This window comes from Hemiscyllium ocellatum, chromosome 10, assembly GCF_020745735.1.
Source record: "Hemiscyllium ocellatum isolate sHemOce1 chromosome 10, sHemOce1.pat.X.cur, whole genome shotgun sequence".
Lineage (NCBI taxonomy): Eukaryota > Metazoa > Chordata > Chondrichthyes > Orectolobiformes > Hemiscylliidae > Hemiscyllium > Hemiscyllium ocellatum.
Genome location: NC_083410.1, coordinates 48,906,773 through 48,929,881, shown reverse-complemented (window position 1 = coordinate 48,929,881; position 23,109 = coordinate 48,906,773). Strand labels below are relative to the sequence as shown.

General features: G+C 38.6%; 1 protein-coding gene across 3 annotated transcripts in view; it reads left to right on the top strand.

Annotated features, from left to right (window-relative positions):
* The window catches only part of LOC132819413 (putative deoxyribonuclease TATDN3), a 51,942-nt gene that overhangs the window by 10,546 nt on the left and 18,287 nt on the right, over positions 1-23,109 (top strand). For 2 of the 3 annotated variants that reach the window (XM_060830899.1, XM_060830898.1), the window contains exons 2-6: positions 1,034-1,066; positions 1,655-1,728; positions 8,311-8,395; positions 9,578-9,640; positions 21,688-21,797. In XM_060830899.1, the coding sequence (XP_060686882.1) occupies positions 1,034-1,066; positions 1,655-1,728; positions 8,311-8,395; positions 9,578-9,640; positions 21,688-21,797 (365 nt within the window). The remainder of the gene's footprint in view (positions 1-1,033; positions 1,067-1,654; positions 1,729-8,310; positions 8,396-9,577; positions 9,641-21,687; positions 21,798-23,109) is intronic. The other variant, XM_060830900.1, reaches the window with a different exon arrangement.

Genomic DNA, 23,109 nt, shown 5'->3' with positions numbered 1-23,109 from the left:
AATGGGTTTATTGTTTCAGGAAATTCCTCAAAGCTCTTCATTCTGGAATTGTGTTTTAAATTTGTTGACTTCCTCTGCCTCACATAGTAATTCTATTACTGGACAAGCAATCCAGAAGCCTTAATTAATGACCCAGAGATATGATTTCAAATCCAATCTGGAAGCTAGAGAACTTAAATTCAGTTATTAAATAAATCTGGAGTAACAAGAAAGAATCAGTAATAGTGACTGTAAAACTACTAGATTGTTTTTAAAAACCAAAGCAGAATTTGCTGGGGAAACTCAGCAGGTCAGGCAGCATCTGTGGAGATAAAGCAGAGTTCACATTTCCAGTGACTGGTTGTGACATTAACTCTGCTTTCTCCCCACAGGTGCTAGCAGATCTGTTGAGTTTCTCCAACAATTTCTTTTTTTTTGTATTGATCTCCAGTGTCCACAGGTCTTTATTTTTGTTTTGTTTATTAAAAAATCTGCTTCACTAATTTCATGGAAAGAAATCTTCTACCCTTTCATGCCTTGGTCCATACACGGTTTGCAATCCATGTGTATGGATTCTTAACGGTAGAAAATTGTAATTAGCTGGGGTCTTTATCTAATATGGAACTATATATCCATAATATGGTTACATGTAAGCTCAGTTGGAGTCTCAAGGCTATACAGACAGGTTGAGTGCAGACTGGGGGCTGGCAAAATGGCTGCATGAGCTATTTTGTGGACTTGACCATGACACCTCTGAGGTATCAGGTTGGCTTTTCTGAGGTAAGAATGTCTAGTGTAATAAATTTGAAAGGATGCATGCAGAATACTATACTTTTTTATTCTACATTTGTGTTATATTGCCTGAAAAGATTCCTGGTTTTCATAGTGGTATTCAATACAGGAAAATATACAACATAGCACATACTAAAGACTGCTGTCATTAATGGCCAATAGTATTTTTAATTTGCACAATTATCTTTGATAAATTTCATTTAAATAAATTCATCATTTGGATATGGATAGCATTACTAATCTTGTGTTTTTTTTATTTTAGGATATTGATGCTGTGATAGAACAAGCTAAAAAGGTACAATGTTCATTTATTTCAATTAATTCTCAATAAAGAAAGCACATATAAATGTGCTTCTTTGCACGTAATCATCAAAATACAATTATTTTAAAATTGGTATTGTTGGCATAATGGCTATAAGTACTAGTCACAAATTTCCTCCAAATCTCTCCGGCAATAAAGTGCAACAATCCTGTTTATACATGCACTTCTGGTGAAATTACATGAGTTTGAGCATTTCTAAACAATCTACGCTTATGATTTGGCAATCTTTAAATATCAATTTTACCCAATCTGGACAATATTTTTATATTGGACAGTCTGATGAGAATGCAAGAATGTGTTTCTGACAATGTGTAGTCTAGCTGTTTCACAGAAAACTAAAGTAAACAATGCAACAGAATCAGTATCACAACTGACACTCCAGCTCATGTGGAGGATCATGTGACAAGGTGGGTTATCAACTTAGCTTCCATTCCTGATAATGATGTAGCTTTTAGTTAGAGCTGAGCAACTGTGTTTATATTTTGGATTGCACCTTGAACACAAAATGCTATTGCTGATTTGAGTATGATAATCTAGCACAGTAATTTTTGATCTTCACAGGCTGGACTTCTAGCTCTTGTGGCAGTAGCAGAGCATTCTGGAGAATTTGAAAGGCTTATAGAACTTTCAGAGAGGTAAGCACACCATATCGTTTGCAGTTATTTGTGAAATATCCAAACTTTTAATTTAACCTGATCTGTAAGTATTAAAAGTATCATGTGTTGTATTATGGACCAGTATAGATTTGGTGGGTCTTTGGTTTTATTCAGATTTGTGCAGAAATAGTTGACTTTAACTGAGATTTAGCAGAGGTATTAACGTCAGCTTTATTATTATTGAGCTAAGAATAGGTAAATAAAATGCACTGCAATCCAGCAATTCATAGAAGCAGGAGTAAGTTGTTTAGCCCCCTGAACCTGTCCTGCCTTTCAATGAGATCATGGCTCGTCTGCAGTCAATTCTATATTTCATATGGCCTTTAGCCCATTTCCTTTAATATATTTGCTTCACAAAAAATGATCTATCTCAGATTTAAAATTAAAACTGATCTAGCATCAACTGCCAATTGTGAAAAAGAGTTCCAAGATCTACCACCTTTTATATGTAGAACTGCTTCCTACTATCTCTCCTGAATGGTGTGGTCCTAATTCTTTTTTAGATTATGGCTCAATTTCTAGAATCTCCAACCCGTGGAAGTAGTTTATCTGCCCTACCTTTTCCAGTTAATATTCAGAAGACTTTGATCAGATCATCTCATATCCTTCTAAATTCTAGAGAAAACAAGCTAATTTACATAATCTTTTCTCATAAGTTTTAGCCAGGTATCATTCTTGTAAACCTATGTTGCAGTCCTTTCAAGACCAATATATCCTTCCTGAGATGTGGTGTGCAGATCTGCTCTCAGCATTTCAAATGGGCTAACCAGAGTTTTATAAGGAAGTGTGTGTATGGACATTGGAATAAAGTGTAACGGTCCCTTAGCTAAGTCGCACATGACATTCACATGAAGAATTGACTCTTCACTGACAAACTAAAGCATTGCACCATCTGTATCCATAAATTTCAATTTGTGTCAGATCCATTTGAAGTAATACTGCTTAAATGGAGGAAGAAAAACCTTTAGTCTGAAACTGTTAAAGTGATAAATGTATCACAGTGTCAATTTTGTGTTTCTGCAGTTAATAGAAGGCATTCATAATTTATTTTTTTCAAAGGTCTCAGGTCCTGGACAAAACTAACTACAAATCACCTAATCTGCTCTAAACTCCTGATTTTAAAGAAGAATAGAGTATGGCATGCAACCATTTGGGGAACAGTTACATTCAAAAGAAATCATTTGTGCTGATAGTTCATGGTAAATATATACCTTAACCATATGTGAACCATTATTGAATATTACATCTTCAGTGTTGAAATTGCAATGCAATTGAATGCCAAACTCACTGAAATTTGGCCTCCAATGCAACCCTCTCCTTTGCCCCAACTTCAGTGATGCTTTCAGCTGTCTACATTTCTTTCCCTCGTCTCTCAGTCATGCCTGTCCTCTTTACAATCCAACTAAAAATCCACCCTTACGTGAAAAGGCTTTTTGGTAGTCCATTTTTTAAAAAAAAATTACATCACTGTAAATCACCTTGGGACATGTTCAACTGAAAAGATTCAACACAAGTGCTAGTTGCCCTAGTAATATTTAATTTACTAGTCATGAAATATTTGAGTGAAAGCATGCCAATTTAAATTTAAATATTCTCTTTAAAATTCTGTGAAGACTTAAATAAGTGGCAAGTCATTTCAACAGGATCAAAATTTCTATTTCAAATCAACTTATGAAACCAGGTCAAGGCCATATCATGTATTTTAATAATAAGTAACATAAGAGTACCAAAAGAGCAAAATGACCTACTTGATAAAAGGATTGTTACACTATTTCAATTGATGATTCAAGCGTAAAGTGTCTTCTTTTAGAACAGCATCTTGGCGATCTCAAATGTTTGGAACAAAGACAGCTATTTACAGCAATCTACAAAATCTGGAACCAATTTTATGAGAGAACTATTTAAAGTAGCACATAACTATTTCAAAAGTAATTTTGAAAAAATATCTAACAATATTTCACATATTTTCTGCTTTCTTGCACATTTTCTCCCCCTCTTGAAGGTGCTGACACCTTGAGACACTAGTCTTTAGAATCTTCTTCCTTGTTTTTGGCAGCTTATTCAAACAGATTCATTAAAAGGTTGAATATTCGAAGCAAACTAGTCACAGCAGCAGTGAACTTCAATTTAAAAATAACTGCTGCATCACTGAAACAAACCATCATAGATTAACTATTATATGTATTGAATGTCTTTTAAAATTTTCATGTTAGTTAACTGCCTCAAATGAATTTGCTAGCTTCTTTGTGATTCCATTGCCATTTCACAGCAGAGTGTCAAATTCCTCAGTACAGAATAAAAATTGGATAGTTTCCATTAAGGACAGCTAATCACAATAATTTTGGACATCAAGTTGAAAGTCTATGTTGAATTCCTTATCCTTCCAGCTTCTGGAAGTAGTTACTAGTTAACAATCAGGAGGACAACTGCTAATTTCTACTCTTCTAGAAAAGAGAACATTGGGACTGATCATAGCTGTTGAGGGCAATTGTAGTGTTTTCAATATTAATCGGACTGGGGTGCTTTGAAAAAAAAATAACCATGGTTGAATTTTACGTTGGGGAGTGAGGTCCTTGAGTGCTAGCCTCAATGGTTGAACTTGGCTAATTACCCCTGCAGCCATTTACTGGTCTTATCCCATGAATTGGCTGGAGAAAGATCTGCTTTCCTAATTGGAGAGGATGCCCACTTCAGAACTCCAGCCAGTCAAACTCACCAGGAGTACTCTCCACTTCCTGGATAACATTGTGTCCCTCAAAAAGCAATATGAAGTCCAGATGAGGTAAAATTTATCAGGCCCAGGCATGTGGATCCTGGGAATGGGTTTGGGTGATCAGGATCAATATGGTGAGATATACAGGACAAACATGAATTGAGGAAGTGATTGAAATACTTTAGGGTTGAGGGCCTCCAATGGGCACATGATGAGATGGGAATGCTGATATCAAAAGCTTTTCCTCAATAAAATATGGCTACAACAACAACTGAAAAAGGTCAACACCATCCAGGGTAAATCAGATCTGATAGTAACACTTCAATCGCTTACACCCTGCCCTATTGCCTCACAATAGCGACAATGCGTACAATCTACACAAAGCTCCAACAACTCACCAAGGTTCCAAAGACTGGTCTTCCATATCTTTGACCTCTAGCACCCCGAAGGACAATGGTAGCACATAAATGGAAACATCATCACCCTCAAGCTCCCTCCAAGCCAAATGTGATCCTGACTTCTTACAATATTACCAATCCTTTACCATTGCTGGACAAAAGTTCTGGAACTCTTATCCCTAACAGTATTGTGAGTATACCTGTAGCACAGTGAGTGTGCCAAAACCACACGGGGGACTGCAGTGGTTCAATAAGCATTGTCAACCCCACCTTCTCTTGGACAATTAGGGATTAGTAATAACTTCTTGCCTAGCCAATTATGCTCACATCCTGTGAGTGAATTTTTAGAAAAAGGAATATCTAGTATAGGTTTGCCTAAAATTTTGTGCTATGGTTCTCCAGCACCAACTGACTTCCTCCTGAGGTCCCAGCCCCAATTTGATTCAGTATTTGCAGTATCAAGAATGGCTGAAGGTATTGGATACTGCAACGGCTGCGAACCCTGAAACATTCTGGTGAGAGTACGTATGAATAGGGTTACAGAACTAGCAACTCTCCCATCCAAGCTGTTCCAGTATAGCTGCAAAACTGACATCTACTCAATAATGTGGAAAATTGCATAGGTATCTCCTGTGTTTAAACCTCATCACTAGTTGGAGACACTCTCAGCATAAAGATGTTTGTAGTTATTGGAGGTCAATTGAAGATATTACTGCAGGAGTTTCTCAAAGAAGTGTCCTAGGGACAACCATCTTCAGTTGCTTCATAAATGACCTTTCTGCCATCATAAGGTCAGAAGTGGTGATGTTGTTGATCATTGTACAGTGTTTGATTGGCACCCATCCATCACCTTCAACATTCACTACCTTCACTGCTGACATTTAGTGGCAGCAGTATGTCCCATCTGTACAGTGCACTGCAGTAATTCATCAAGCTTCTTCTAACGACAACACCTTCCAAACCTGTGACCTCTATTACCTGGATGAACAATTGCAGCAGATGCAGAGCAACACCGTCTGAAAGTTTCCCTCCAAGCCCCACACTATTCTCACTTGAAACTATATTACTGTTTCTTCATTTTGGCTGTGTCAACTTTCTAAAATTTCCTTCTGAACACTATTGTGGGAGTCTACACCCCAAAAACCACAGCAATTCAAGAAGGCAATTAATCACATCCTGCTTCAAGGCAATTAAGGATGATCAATCAATTCAGGGCTAGCCAGTGTCCATGTTCCATGAATGAATAGAAAAAGCTTTTCATCATTTTCTGTCTCCCAATATGATGTCTAATAGGTTGCTGTTTGAGTTTCCCCTCCACCCTGTGTTACCATGAATACCACATTTGGATGTATGTTGTTAAATTAATGGCCTGACCTAATCTCACAGATACGTTTAAATGTCCTTTTATGGTTTCATTGCCTCATAGTTCCTCCCTATCCCAATTATTACCAATCCCACATTTTTATACAAGGCGCCTATCTAATTGTCTCCCCCAATATCACAATTACAGTTAATTATTTTATTGTATTTCAGTCTCATAATTCATCCCAGTGTATGTTGTACCCAATTGCATATCTTGTTGTTTGCTCAATTTGCAGAGATAAGTTCTTGTTTGACAATTCTAATTTCCATGCAAACAAGTTGCTGATGCTGATCGATCAGAAATACCAAACCTATATCATCACTGTTAACAAATCCAGTCACTGAATCTAAAAAAATCTTAATATAATCTAAATGGATACTTGGCCTGGTCAAAGGAGAAAAATTGCTTCTTTGATTTCAGATGAGAAAGAAATTTACTGAAGTGGTGAGTCAGGCAGAAGATTTTTGTGATATTCTGGCAGATTTTCCTGCTTGATATAACTTGTGCACACAATTTCATTCCAAATCTTTTATGACGTAAGCTCAGACAGAAACAGAACAGTATAATTGAGTGGGTGAAAGCCCTGTGTGGTGTGTTTTGAGCTAGAGATCAAAAGCTCTCAGATTTGATTCTTGATTTATGATAAGTCATTGATTTAAACAGAATGACAGTGAGCAGTGTTCCCAGGTTAGAAAGGAAGTATCTAATTCCTGCTGGAAAAGTATACTTAAATAAATGTTGGGAGAGGACAGGACCAAACTTAGTTCTGAAGCTTCACTTCTAAACCCCATTAATAAATGTTTCATATAAATGGTTTTAATGGGCTCTAAGCAGACTGAACTAGTTTTCAAGCAGACTTAAAAGTTTTGACTAACTTGTGTTTGTGAAAAACAGATTAAATAATGTGGCTCATTGTTGATATCTCTGACAGTTTTTCACTTATTTATTTGAAGGATATTCCACAGTTGTTTCATAAGATACAATTTTCTTTTAATAAATATAACAAAGTGGTTAAACTCATTATATTATTTCTGGTCATTCTTTCTGGTCATTCTTTCCAACATCAATCATATATCTATGGTATTGATCCTTTCGTGGTTGCCAACATCAATGACTATTGTTTCGGACAGCTTGTTCTCACAATTTCTTCCTGTCCTGTTCCATTCTGTTTCACCCTGTTGGCTGCCTTTTGCACATTTTATAAAATTACATGTAGATTCACACTAACCTGTTAGGAAGATGGTACTTTTTAAATCAGTGTAGACAAAACCACCCTTATGGTTCTGTCAGAACTTGCACAGTGTTGAACAATGTTTGAAAATATTTAAACTTGTACTGACTTGACATGATTAACATTGCAAACAGATATAGTCACAGAACTTGATTATTAAACTTACATTGTAGATAAGTGAAGTAGGGAAACACCAAAATAGATAAAGCACTCCAAGCTTGCTTTTGACACCTAGATGAAAGTAGTCCTCTCTATTCATGATGACAATTATTAATCATTGCTACTTTTGAGGTAGATACAGTATTACTATAGGATCTGTAGACTTGCAGTATTCAATAGACTTTAAAGTAGATGGCATCCAAGGCTCATAAAACAGGTGCTCTCTAATAAATAATTTGCACTGCAGATTTATGCATTGACATGGTTAGACTTGTATAACATAGAATAGTTGAGGCATTTAAGACAACACTAGGTGAATGAATGGGAGAGACCTCAATAGAAGAAACTGTTGATAGATGAAAGTAAGATAGGAAAAGACTCATGTAGAGTATAAATGCCATTATAGTCTAGTTAGGCTGAATGATCTGTTCCTGTGCTGTTAATTCTAGGTAACAATTCAGTTAAATGGAAGATTTGCTCATTAAGTTAACCTACAAAAAAAACGTGTGAAACAGCTTAAACAACAGTAAGTCCTGTTAAAGTGCAATGAATGCAGGTTATGCCATTGTGAAGATTTCATGATTGAAACCACTAAAGAAAAAGGAATACCTGTATAATACTCCTATTTACCTTCTTTGCTTCCTTTATGTAGCTTATATTTTTCATTGACAAAATAGTATTGAACATTTATTTTCAGGTATTCAGGATTTGTGCTACCATGCCTTGGTGTTCATCCAGTGCAAGGGAGTCCACCACAAGAACAGCGTGCAGCCACTTTGCAGGTAATTGCAGGCAAATATCAGTGTCATTTTTCAAGATTTAAGTGTGGAGTTTCATTGCTTTAGGTTTTGAATTGTTTTTGATAACATTAGATGTATCAGTTTTAAATTTTAGAAACTTTTGTAATGTCTTTTTTTTTCAATTCTTTTTATCTTGTGATTTTTGGATTCATCAATTTGAATTCATCTTTCTCTGTAACCCTTCTCTTGTTCATTTCTCAAACTTTTTATTTCATTGATGCATGCATCACAAAACGTTAGCATGCATGTACAGCAAATGATTAGGATAGCAACTAGAATGTTGGCATTTATTGCAAGGGTAATGGAATATACAAGTACTGTAGGAATGTGTTACTCCAGTCTTGGCAAAACCACATCTGGGATAAGGTGTACAGTTTCAATCTCCATATCTGGAAAAGGATACAGTTGTTTTAGAAACAGTTCAGATAACTTTTTTCTGGGATAAAAGGCTGATCTTATAAAGATGGATTCAACAGGTTTGCCAATCCCTTTTGGATTTTAATAGAGTGAGAGATAATCTTATTAAAATATATAAATTCCTGAGGGGACTTGATCAGGTGGATACTGAGAGGATGTCTTCTCTTGTGGGTGATTAGAACTAGGGGATACAGTTTAATAATAAAAGTTCTCTTTTGATACTGAGATCTGGATGATTCTACTTCTCTCAGGAGTCATTAGTCTGTGGAATTTTCTTCTCTAGAAATTAGTGGAAGATGGGTGATTGAATTCTTTCAAGACTGAGTTAGACAAATTTTGATTGGCAAGTGAGTCAGGATTATGGAAGAGGGGCTTCCAGGAAAGTATAGTTGAGACTAAAATCATCAGATTTACAGTGATCTTATCAAATGGCAAAACACGCTGGAAAGACAAAATACCCCACTCCTGTTTCCATGTGTTTTTTTAGAGATATACTCTGTTGTTTAGTAACGCCCTAAATGCCCTATTGTTCAAGTTATGCTCGCGCTACCAGTGGGTTCATAGGCAAAAAGTGTAGAACCTAGCTGCACAATTGTAAGCCTAACTAATGGGGTGCACCATGAGATGCTATTTGTGAAAAATTTGGTCCTTTGTGTTTGTGTTTTGTCAACAAATAAGCATTGATCTCATCTGTTCATTTTGGATTGTTTGTTCTCTATTTATCAAAACTCATTTTCTCTCCACCAGGATTTGCAGACTGCACTTCCATTAATAGAAAGATATAAAGAACATTTACTTGCAATTGGGGAGGTAATTTCATTCAGTTTTTCAGATGTTCTGTTTTATTCTATTCATGAAACACAGATCCTGGGCAACAAAGAAATCAGACAAAATCTATATTGTAAAGGTAAGAAATAAAAAGAGAAAGACGACATTGATGGGAGCTATCTGTATAGTCCCCAACAGTAGCTGTACAATGGGACAGAGAATAAACCAGGTGATACTGAGGGCATAAAGGCAGTTCGTTAATCATAGGTGACTTTAATCTTTGTGGAGTTTGGGCTGGTAAGACTGGAAGAGGTAGCTACAAAGAGGAATTCATGGAGTGTATTTGGCACAGTTTTGTAGAACAGTATGTTATAGTTCCAACTAGGGATCAGGCTGTTTTGGATCTGGTGATGTGTAATTAGGCAGGTTTAATAAATGATATCAGAGTAAAAGACACCCTTAGAAGCAGTTGACCATTGCTCAAAAGAATTTAGCAGTTGGCTTGAGAGGGAGGGATTTGGATGGGAAAGAGCTGTGCTTAAACTAAATAAGAGTAATTATAAAGGAATGAGGACAGAGTTGGCTGGAGTAAATTGGGAAAGGAACTCAGCAGCAAAGATAGTTGAGGAACAATGGCAGACATTTTTAAAAAAATGATTACTGACTTATAACAAAGATATATGCCAGTGAGGAAGAAGAATTGTATGAAAGGGATAAGCCAAATATGGTTAACCAGGACAGTTAAGGAAATCATCAAATTGAAAGAAAAAAACAATGTGGCAAAGGTTAGAGGTAAGCCAGAGATTGGGAAAGTTTTAAAAGCCAACACAAAATGACCAAAGTAAAGGACAAAATAAATTTTAAGGGTAACCTTGCAAACAATATCAAGACAGGTGACATCCTTTAAATACACAAAGAGAGAAGCCAAAGTGAACATGGGCCCCTTCGAGAACAAGGCTGAGGAAGTAATAATGAGGAACCATGAAATGGCCGAGGAGTTAAATGAATACTTTGCATCAGTCTTCACAGTAGAAGACAAAAATGGCATTCCAACATTACTAAGAGGAAAAAGGAGGAGAGGAAATAAATACAATAACTATCATTAGAGAACAAGTGCTAGGCAAAATAGTGCAGCTAAAAATGTATAAGCCTCCTGGACGCATCTAGGATATTCGAGGATCTAAGTACAGAGATAGTGGAAGCTCTGATAGTAACCTTCCAAGAATGCTTAAAATTTGGAAGAGCGACAGGAAAACTGCCAATGTAATACCTTCATTTAAAAAACAGGTTATTTGTAAGCCAGTTGGTTGAACATCTGTTGTTAGAAAAATATTACATCCATTATAAAGGATGTAATAGAATACTACCACCTGCAAGATTCCTTCTAACCTATGCAGCATTCTCTTCTGAAACAATATTTCTTGTTGCTGGGTCAATGTCCTGAATTCCCTTCCTTATAGCATTATGGATACACATACATCCCAAAGACTGCCGCAATTCAAGAAGGCAGTTCACCATCACCTTCTCCAAGATAATTAGGGATAGGTGATAAATGCTGGGCTGGCCAGTGATGCCCACATCTCATGAATGCATAAAGTAAATGTAAAACATATAGGGCATATCCAAGTAAATTATACAGACCAGATTCACTGGTGATTTAATTTGGAATAATAAATGCAAATTTTCATCAACTCTTTAAGTTATATGATATGTAATTCCATTATTTAATTTAATTGTGTAACTTTTAAAGTTCTGTAATTTTGGGTCTTGAGATGACTTAGATTTTTTTAAAAATGGAATTTTTTTTGTAGGATGACATTTTGATATATACGAAATGAGTACAGCAATTTGAAACATTATATATGCCAGAGAAGTGCAAATAGACTTTGGATCTTTGGATCCCATTGGGTATTTCTTTGTTATTTTAGTTTTTTATAATTCAGTTGATAGCAATTAGTGGTTATGATTATTCAATAACTCCATTATCATTGCAATTGGGATGAAGGGAAACTAGATGGACCAAAATTCTCTTACATCAAGCAATTTCTATTGTTCTCTGAAAGCAGTGCAGTGGCATACTCAGTAGTTATTCAATGCTTACTGATGAATAAGGCCAGGTTCTATATTTCATGGACAAAGTGTGTTTGTACATTTCGTACATTTACCCAGGCATTCACTCATTAACCAATACAGCAATTTACAAACACAGCTGTGATACTCATTAGTATGGAGGACTTCTTACTTTAAAGTAATTGTAAGTTCCTCTGAGTTTATTGCCTTCTGCTGCTTGTTTTGGTGTTGGTGAAGACCAGTAACTTGAAAATAAATTTTAAACTCTCAGCATTAACTGAAAGACTTCTACTATTAGTACTGACACTAGAAGTGTGCATATGTCCTTCTAGTCTTGCTACCCTACTGGTCTCATACACATACACACGCAAACCAATCAAAGACACCCTCATACACACGGGCACTCTCTCTTTCACACTTTATTCATTTATGGGATATGGACGTTGCTAGCTGGGCTAGCATTTCTTGTCCATCCCTAATTGCTGGTGAAACATGTAGACCAGACCGGGTAAGGACAGCAGATTTCTTTTCCTAAAGGACATTAGTGAAGCTTTCAGGAAGAAAACAATTTTGGTCAGTAATGATTAATTCTTGAAAGAAACAAGGATAAAGTCAGGAAAGTTCAGGTGGCTGGCAACCTGGCAGATACTAACAGGTCATGAAACATATACAGTTTTCTCTGGGATCTTTGCAGATCAGGAAATATCAATGTGACTTTATTTGTAACTACCAACTCACACTAGTAAATCACTCTTGTGTCCAGTTGAATATTTACGTATCTAGCTCGTTGCCATCGAATGGTGAGGAGTACAGAGGAAGAAAGGGGCTCAAAATGGAGTTGGATGGAGAGATAAAAGCACTGTATCCCACCATCTCTAAAAGGCATTGAGAGTATTGGCGGAACTGCATGCTCCCTCTCCAAGGGCTCCCAAGCAAGAATGTAGTTTTGGAAGAGGGGTGGGTAGTTAGCAGAAATGACCACCTCCACAGTCTACTGCCTGGACCTGTTAATAGCCAACTTGGCCAGACTCCTGAGCAGACCCATAAGCAGGTACACTGATCCGCCCACATCCCTTTGCACCAGATGCCCACAATATATTTTCTAATCAATCTGTTCAGTGATGTTCCTACGCAGCTCTTGGAGCAGGTCGGACTTGAACCCACAGTTCCGGGTTCAGTGGTAGGGTCATACCACTGTACCACAAAAATCCTTGGGTCTGCTTTATTTTTGATCCTTTTGTTTTTATCTAGAAGTGTTAACTCATACAACCGAACAGCTTTCCCACACCAAATCACTATAACTTTATTTGTTTACAACCAGCAACAAACACCAGTAAACCACCATCCAGCCAATTGGATATTTATGTGCAGAAGCCCTTAAAGTACAGTGCAAAACATCAAAAGTGAGTCGGCCATTTGGGGGTGGGGGGTGGAGGGGCGGGGGGTTGAGGTTGAGGTTGAGGTTGAAGTTGAGGGAAGGGGATAAATCAAAATGGAGTCAGTGAGGGAAATATTCCTCGCAGTGCTCACCTGTCTCTAAATGCTTTGAACGATAGCATGTGCTCCTCCTTCAGAGATACCCAGGCATGAATGTAACCACAGAACAGGCAGTCAGCAAAGATTACTCACTCTACAGACTGCTGATTGTTTATCGTCAAATTTGATAAGCACAGGAGCAGACCCACGAAGGGTCTGCTGATGTGCGCACATCCCTCTGCACCAGATGTTCAAAGATCAGAAGCATGGGGCTGAAGTGCAATAAACTTCTTAACAAAAGATATTTTTAAATAACTAAGAAGGGAGGGCAATCATCAACAACAAATAGAAACATGATCTACGGCCTCCACAATGCCACAAAATAAGCAGTTGGGCTGTGCGTAGGTCTGCTTTATATTTTTTCTAATCAACCTGTTCAGCGATGGTACTACACACCTCTTGGAGCAGTTAGAACTTGAACCCAGGCCTCCAGAATGAGAGGTACGGACACTTCCACAGCACCACAACGTTTTTTTAAAATTTATTAATCAACCTATCCAGCGATGCCATCACACATCTCTGGATTACATGGGACTTGAAACAGTCTTATTCATGATCCAGTGTATAGCTGAGCCAGCCATCACCTTATAGATGTTTTCTCATCAACACATTCATACATGTTATGATGCACCTCTGGAGCTGGTGGGGTCTGAACCCAGGTTTCCTGATCCAGAGGTAGGGAAACTACCAATGTACCACAAGAGCTCCCATATTTGCTTAATTACTTTTTTCTTTTTTTTAATCCGGAAATGTTATCACACATAACCAAGTGGCTTTTCCATCACCAAAGCACTGTGACATTTTTTTCTACCTACTATTCACCACAAGTAAATTATCTGTGCAACCAATTAGATGTTTTCATGTAAATTCCATTACGGGTAATGCAAACCATCAACAGTGAGGGAGGGATCGGGAGAGCAGGAGGGGATTGAGCCTCGTGTATCAATCTGTTCAAAGATGTTATGACACCCACCTGCAGCAGATCGGACTTGAACCTGTAGGGACAGTACCTCTGCACTACAAGAGCTCTCACACGGTCTGCTTTAGTTTCTTAAAATTAGCCTGTTGAGAGATGTTATTATATACCTCTACAGCAGGTGAGACTTGAACTCAAGCCTCCACAACTGAGATAGGGACACTGTGCCACAAGGGCTTTCTGGGTCTGCTTTTTTTTCCTCTACATCCGGAAATGTTACAGCACACAATGAAGTGACTTTCCCACCACCAAATCACCGTGACTTTTTTTTAAGCTGTTATCCACCACCAGTAATCACCAGTGCAGCTAATTAGAAGTATAAATGCCAAGCCCACGTGGACAATGCACTGTATCTGCTTTATGCGATAACTTTGAACCAACCTTCTCAGATATGTTATTACACACTTCTGGAGCAGATGGGACTTGAACATCGGCCTCCTGGCTCAGAGGTAGGCACTCTACTCAGGTGATGAATTCTAGTTGGTCAGTCCAGTTACCAAAAGAATTCATACTTATCGAACTCCACCAGGAGATTAATTTATGATTCCCTCAGGGCTCATAGAGATTATCATACCCTCTGCAAAAACAAGATTGAGAAGCTTATGAAATTATTTGTCACGAAACTGAGGCTATACAATCAAGTGTTACTGCTATTAGCCACCCTTTCTTTCATCTACCAGTCCAAAATTCCTCTTAAGTCTCTCTTTGCTCCAAGTCCTAAACTTACATTCTACACTGATTTGTTTTCCATCAGCCCTCTCTAAGCTCATCTTATCCATGATACCAATATGTTACTCCCTTGACTCTGTTCCCACTTAGTTGTTAATCAACTAATTTCCCTTTCTGATTATCACGTTAACTGAAATTCTTAATGTTTCTCTTTCCTCAATTTGTTACCCTTCCCTTCCAATTAGCCGTCATTATTGTTCTCAAATAAAAACAAACAACCAGCAGCTCCTCCATCATTCAAATGATCACTTCATCTCCAACGTCCACCTACTCTTCAAAGTCTTCAAGCGTATTGTCACCTGCAAATCCTGCTTTTCAGAGACTCGGTAACTTTGAATTCTCCAGTAGGTTACCCTCAGCACCTGCCATTGTATTGAAACAGCTTTTAGCAAAGTGACAAATGTTATCTTGTCTGTTTGTAACAAAGTAAACTGTACCTTCTTGATCTTCTCAGGTTATGTCAATACAGTTTTGAAAACAAGTTACAGGTCAGAGAGTAAAGAGACATTGAGGAATCCTATTTCTGGTACAGCAGGAAATGATAAAACTATATATTGATTAAACCAGAAGAGAGAAATAACAAACAGGTGAATAAACAGCAGTGCTAATTGACAGGTCAGAGTGTATAGCCCCAGTAGCAATTCTATAAATGAATGCATGAATTGTAAAGAATAAATAAGCTATAGGATAAATTCAAATTGGAGATTTTAGCGCAGTAACCGTTACTGAGACATGGCTGCAGCATGGTCAGAATTGGAAACTAAATATGCCAGACTGTAGCTTTACAGGACGGATAGGGAAAATTGCATAGAGTGGAGTAGCCTTACTGATTAGAAACAAAATCACTTGTGGTGTGGGAAGCTATGCTGAGGAGACCTTATAGATGGAGCTGAGGGATAATAAAGGATCTAAAACAATAATAAGTGTTTGTACAGACTACTTGGTAGCAGCTCTGAAGTGCTAGATTATATAAATGCAGAAATTAGGCAAGTGTGTAGTAAAGCCACGGTAGTATAATGGAGAATTTTGACTTGAACATAAATTGGGAGAGGGAGAAGTAGTTGTAAGAAAGGTAGTGAATTTCTGGAGTGTGTCTGGGTTAGTTTCATACAGCAATATGTCCTCAATGCAACAGGGAAGCCACCACTATTGGATTCAATAATGCATAATGAGCCAGATTTAATTAGTAACCTAATTATATATGAACTTTTATCAAATCATGATTATAACATATGTTTGAAAATGAAAAGCATGAGTCAGCTACTAGAATTTTAAATTTAGGTAAAGCAGACTTTAATAATATGAGACAAATTGGTCACAGAAAACTAGGAAAATCTGCTAATTCATAAAACAATTGAGGAATGGAGAATGTTTAAACAAACATTTAATGCAATACACAAGCAGTTTGTACCCCTGAAAGGGATAAGCTCTATTTCACAAAGAAAAAACAGCTATGCCAACTAAATAGGTAAGATTGGAAATGCCAATGTTGGACTTGGGTGTACACAACACCAAGTAATAGTCCAACAGAGGTTTATTTGTAAGTACCAGCTTCGGAGCGCAGGTTTGTGGAGTATAAGATCGTAAGACACAAAATTTATAGCCAAAGTTTACTGTGTGGTGTAACTTAAATTATATATTGAAAAAGACCTGGATTGTTTGTTGAGTCTCTTGTCTTTTAGAATGAACCTGTTGGTTTCAATCCTTTCATATGTAAATCACAGAACTTTTTAAAAGTTACATTCTCAAATGAACTTTAACAATTGGTGTCATGTCGGCCCAGATAATGCATTTAAGGTGCCCTGTGTGAGACTGTTTGTCTGTGCCACAATGTTCAGACTGATTCTAATGTTAAAAAATGGATTTATAGAATCTTACATGGATTCATGCAGTTTTTGAGCAAAATAATATGAAATTATATGCAAGTACCCACAAACGTTCCTGTGTGTGTGTGTGTGTGTTGGGTTGGGGTTATGAGTGTCTGTGAGAGAATGTGTGTATGTGCATGAGTGTGGGAGTATATGTTTGAGCATATGAGAGAAGGTCTGTAGGACTGGGTGACCGTCTGGTCACCGTCCTCCAAAGTGGCCAAGCAGAGGCTGATAGCCAAGTTTGGTACCCATGGAAATGGCCTCAACCGAGAACTTGGGTTCATGTCACACTACAGATGACTCCACTGTACTTCGCGCACAGACAGGCACACACGCACACTCTCAGACACAGCCACACATACTCCTACAGACACACACACACACTCCTGCATACCCATACATATGAGAGAGATACTCTCTCATACATAAGCTCTCTCTCATATGCTTACACATACACTCCCACACTCTCATGCACACACGCACCCTCTCACAGACTTATACCTCTTTCCACTCACACTCGCACACTACACACACTCTCTCACACTCATAACCCCAACTTGACACACGCACGCACACACACCCGCATGCTCACACATACACATATAGGTTTGTGAGGTGAATTTGTACTTGCAGAATTACATTTTATTTTGCTCAAAAACTGCATGAATCCATGTAAGATTCTGTAAATCCTTTTTTAGATTAGAGTCAGTTTGAACATTGTAGCACAGACAGTCTCACACAGGGCACCTCAAGCCTTCAAAGCATTATCTGAGCTGACATGACACCAATTGTTAAAGTTCACTTGAGAATGTAACTTTAAAAAAGTTCTGCAATTTACATATGAAAGAACTGAAATCAACATGTTCATTCTAAAAGAGGAGAGACTTAACAAACAAACCAGGTCTTTAGCAATATATAATTTAAGTTACATCACACTGTAAGCTTTTGCTGTAAATTCTGTCCCTTAGGATCTTACACTCCACAACCACCTGATGAAGGAGCAGTGCTCGAAAGCTAGTACTTCCAAATAAATCTGTTGGACTATAACCTGGTGTTGTGTGATTTTTAACTAAATAGATAAGAACAGTATAAAACTAAAAGGAAGACTTCCGAAAATGCAAAACACAGCACAGATTTGCCAAATGGGAAAGATGGAAAGACCAGCAAAGGGTCACAAAGAAGCTGGTAAGATTACTAAAAGGGATTACAAAAGAAAACTTGCAAAGAACCCTTCTTTAATCATGCTATAGGAAGAATGTTGTGAAACTTGAAAGGGTTCAGAAAAGATTTATGAGGATGTTGCCAGGGTTGGAGGGTTTGAGCTATAGGGAGAGGCTGAATAGATTGGGAGCGTCAGAGCGTCAGAGGCTGAGGGGTGACCTTATAGAGGTTTATTAAACCATGAGTGGCATGAGTAAGGTGAATAGTCAAGATCTTTTCCCAGGATAGGGGACTCCAAAACGAGAGGACATAGTTTTAAGGTGAGGGGGGACAGATTTGAAAGGAAATAGACCAAGGGGCAACTTTTTCATGCAGAGGTGGATGTGTGTATGGAATAAGCCGCCAGAGGAAGTGGTGGACGCTGGTATGACAACATTTAAATGGCATCTGGATAGGTAAATGAATAGGAAGGGTTTAGAGGGATATGGGCCAAATGTTGACAAAATGGGACTACATTAATTTAGGATATCTGGTTGGCATGGACAAGTTGGACCAAAGGATCTGTTTCCAGGCTGTACAGCTCTTTGACATTCTGAATTGGTTGATTACAACAAGTTTAATTTTAAAGGATTCCATCTCTTGTGGATGCTGGACCAAATGTTTTAAAAGGAGCTTTGTTGAGTTAATGGAAAACTGAGTTTAGTAGTGACTAAGAAGAAATAATAACATAACTCACACACAATTGAATTGAAATGAGAGGTGAGTCCAAAAAAGAAAAATAGTTTAAAAAAAAGATATAAAAATCAGTAATTGGGTTCTGAGAAAAGTAGATGATGAGGATTTGTGTCCTTTAAGTTGGGTGATATCAGTAGAGCTGAGTTTATAACAAGGATGTTGTCAGGGTTGGAGGGTTTGAGCTATAGGGAGAGGCTGAATAGGCTGGGCTGTTTTCCCTGGAGTGTTGGAGGCTGAGGGATGACCTGAAGGAGGTTTATAAAATCATGAGGGGCCATGGATAGGATAAAAAGACAAGGTCTTTTTCCTGGGTTGGGGGAGTCCTGAACTAGAGAGCATAGTTTTTGGATGAGAGGGGAAAGATATAAAAGGGACCTAAGGGACAACTTTTTCACACAGAAGGTGGTGCATGTATGGAATGAGCTGCCAGAGGAAGTGGTGGAGGCTGGTACAATTCCATTTAAAATGCATTTGGATGGGTATATGAAAAGGAAGGGTGTAGAGGGATATGGGCCAATTTCTGGCAAATGGGCTAGATTAACTTAGGATATCTGGTTGACATGGATGAGTTGGACCAAAGGGTCCGTTTCCATGCTGTACATCTCTATGACTCTATGGTTGGTGAAATTGTTGATCCCAGAAAACATTGAGGAGTTCAAGAGGGATTACACAGACTGGATACCATGAAGCCCCTCTTTGAGTCTCCAGCAGACTGTTGGGAAACGGTCAAGGGGAACATCAAGAGGTTCTTTATCCTTAAAGGTGTTCAGAAGAGAGAGAGAGAGAAAGATGGTGCCAAACTCCAGAAAAATCTGCAAAACCTACTCCTTCTGCAGACAATGGGGGTCAATGTCAATGAGGATCTCCAGGAGGTGAAGAGCCAACAAGCCTCGCTGTTTGTGTCTGAGGCCTCCAAGATAATCTTCTGGTCCAGGGTCTGCACCATGGAGTAGTATGAGACATGTTCACGATGGCTTAGTAACATCATCTCAGTCTGACATCCTGAGCATTTGCAAATCCTTTTACGCCAGATTGTATGACATGAAGCCCACAGTCACAATGGTCTCTCAGTCACTCCTATCCTGTATCTATCTATTCTGATCAGGTTACTGTGTGGGACCTTTTCAGAGGCTTTGCTAAAATTCATTTGGACTACATCAAACATGCTATTCCTATTATACCTTCTTGTTATCTCTTGAATTAGATTATTCATTTATTTCCCTCAAAAGGTCCATGCATTGGCTCTTGTAGTGCAGTAGTAGTGATCCTACCTCTTGGCCTGGAGGCTTGGGTTCAAGTCCCACCTGCTCCAAAGGTGTGTAATAACATTCTGAACAAATTGATTGGAAAATACCTAAGAGTAAAAAACGAGGTCTGCAGATGCTGGAGATCACAGCTGCAAATGTGTTGCTGGTCAAAGCACAGCAGGTTAGGCAGCATCTCAGGAATAGAGAATTCGACGTTTCGAGGGCTTATGCTCGAAATGTCATTCCTGATGAAGGGCTTATGCTCGAAACGTCGAATTCTCTATTCCTGAGATGCTGCCTAACCTGCTGTGCTTTGACCAGCAACACATTTGCAGCTGGAAAATACCTAAGGTGTCCATGCTAACTTTTCTTGATTAGCCAGATCTTTTTATTAAAATGATAATTAACACCAAACTTCAAGAATTCTCTCCAATAATCTGCTATCACTAAGATCAGGCTGTTGTGGTTCTGTTCGCCGAGCTGGGAATTTGTGTTGCAGATGTTTCGTCCCCTGTCTAGGTGACATCCTCAATGCTTGGGAGCCTACTGTGAAGCGCTTCTGTGATCATTCCTCTGGCATTTGTAGTGGTTTGAATCTGCTGCTTCTGGTTGTCAGTTCCAACTGTCCGCTGCAGTGGCCGGTATATTGGGTCCAGGTCGATGTGCTTATTGATTGAATCTGTGTATGAGTACCATGCCTCTAGGACTTCCCTGGCTATTCTCTGTTTGGCTTGACCTATAATAGAAGTGTTGTCCCAGTCGAATTCATGTTGCTTGTCATCTGCGTGTGTGGCTACTAAGGATAGCTGGTCGTGTCATTTCCTGGCTAGTTGGTGTTCATGGATGCGAATTGTTAGCTGTCTTCCTGTTTGTCCTATGTAGTGTTCTGTGCAGTCCTTGCATGGGATTTGCATGCAAGGACTGCACAGAACACTACATAGGACAAATAGGAAGACAGCTAACGATCCGCATCCATGAACACCAACTAGCCACGAAACAACACGACCAGCTCTCCTTAGTAGCCGCACATGCAGATGACAAGCAACATGAATTCGACTGGGACAACACTTCTGTTATAGGACAAGCCAAACAGAGAACAGCCAGGAAATTCCTAGAGGCCTGGCACTCATCCACAGATTCAATCAATAAGCACATCGACCTGGACCCAATATACTGGCCACTGCAACGGACAGCTGGAACTGACAACTGGAAGTGACAGATTCAAACCACTACAAATGCTGGAGGAAAGATCACATAAGCGCTTTACAGGAGGCTCCCAAGCACAGAGGATGTCACCTAGAGAGGGGACGAAACGTCTGCAACACAAATTCCCAGCTCGACGAACAGAACCACAACAACGAGCACCCGAGCTACAAATCTTCTCACAAACTTTGAAGATTAGGCTAATTGACTGTAATTATCAATGAATCCCATCTCTCTCTTTTTAAACTAATGGTACATTGTAGTTTTCCATTTCTCTGGCATGATTTGTCGAACAGAAAATTGGAGAGTAATGCTCACAGAAGATGTTGGACATAATATTTGGAAGTTGGTAGATTGTGTGTGCCTAAAAAGTATTTACAGAATGGGTAAAAGAAATTGCATTGAATACTGAAGCTCAAATTGTGAACACTCTTGTAAAGTGAAGCCACATCAGAATTAATGGACTAAAAATATTTTATCAGTTTCCATTCTTAGATTAATATGTGTAGCTTGAGTATGCAATTATGCATCAAATATCTCATACTTTGTGTTTTATTCTAGGTTGGATTGGATTTCACGCCACGATTTGCCAGCACTGAGGCACAGAAAAATGAACAGAGACAGGTCTTCATTGAACAGATTGAAATTGCAAAGCGCCTGGATTTACCTTTGTAATGTAGAACTTTATTTCTGTGAGAATTAAGAGCTGGGGTATAGGAAAGTCCAAGCTACTTGTCAACTATTTATGGCCAGAGAAAATGATTGTACAGACTGACAGTTCAGCTGTTTGACATGACCACTATTTGGTTAATAGTATAATGAAACAAACTATTTACTTTCCCAAACTCTCCCATCTATTTTCTTACCAGTGTTCATAATAATGCTATAGTACGTACATTGTGCCCGATCAAGTTTACAATTTTCTTTGAATGGATACATTATTATACAAATTTTGACACGTGATTATGTTGTTTGCAGAAGAAGCCAGATATACTTTACAGCCATAATTCCTAGTGTGAGGAAGTAGTAAAATTAGAGACTTAATCATCCAATCTGCCAGATTCCATTAACCACCAGTAAAAAGGTGAGGGACCTGTTAAGGGGAACACTGGTTATCCTGCAGCTATTAAATGTCAAATTGAATGGCCAGTTGAACTCTGTCTCAGAGTGCTGGAGATCTACCTGCCTTTGATTGGTTGATACGTTCTGAAACCAGGCTTTCTGATCCAGGAGCATGGAAGTCTCACCTTCACTTATTAACAGACAATTGCCATTCACCCCTTCTGGATCAGAAGTCACATCTGAATCAGAGGCTGGGAGCTCTTCAACACTTGGGGACAGAGGCATGCAGCACTGAATCAGGATTTGGGTCATTGTTCTGGACTTGCCAGTTGCCATGCTGGCAGGCCTAAGAAAGGGATTGAGGTTTATGCAGGCATAAGGGTTGGCCACCCTGGGATGGGGGTATCATGTTATACCACGGGTGTGGCCTCTGATGGGTCCACGATCCAGTTAAGAAGGGCCCTTCCTGTCCCTTCATTGTGCAAGGAAATCTTTTGGCGTGTCTGCTTGGCATGGTTTTCTTCTGCTGCCTGTTAAATCCTGGAAATGGTGAGATGAGAGACTCAAGTGAGCTTTAATTATCCATTTAGGGGCTTCAGTTGGTCCACTGGCAGATGAGTATCCTGATGGCAACCCAATGACTGGTGTGATTACTTTAGCAGATAGGCAGGAAGGTAGTTGGCAGGCTTCCTGCTGGATTTTAGAGTCGTCCTACCTTCAAACCAATTGGCAGGGTAGCGGTAAATGCAGCCCTATAGAATCTGTACCTTTGCAGAACCAGAAATTTCTGAATGAGCCAATTTATCCTGAAGTTCCACAAGACATCACGTGGTGTGATGTACTTCAATTGTAGTTTTATTCAGCTTCAGCTGCTGTTACACTGGATTCTAAATTCTAAACAAATTTAAGTTGCGCTGTTTA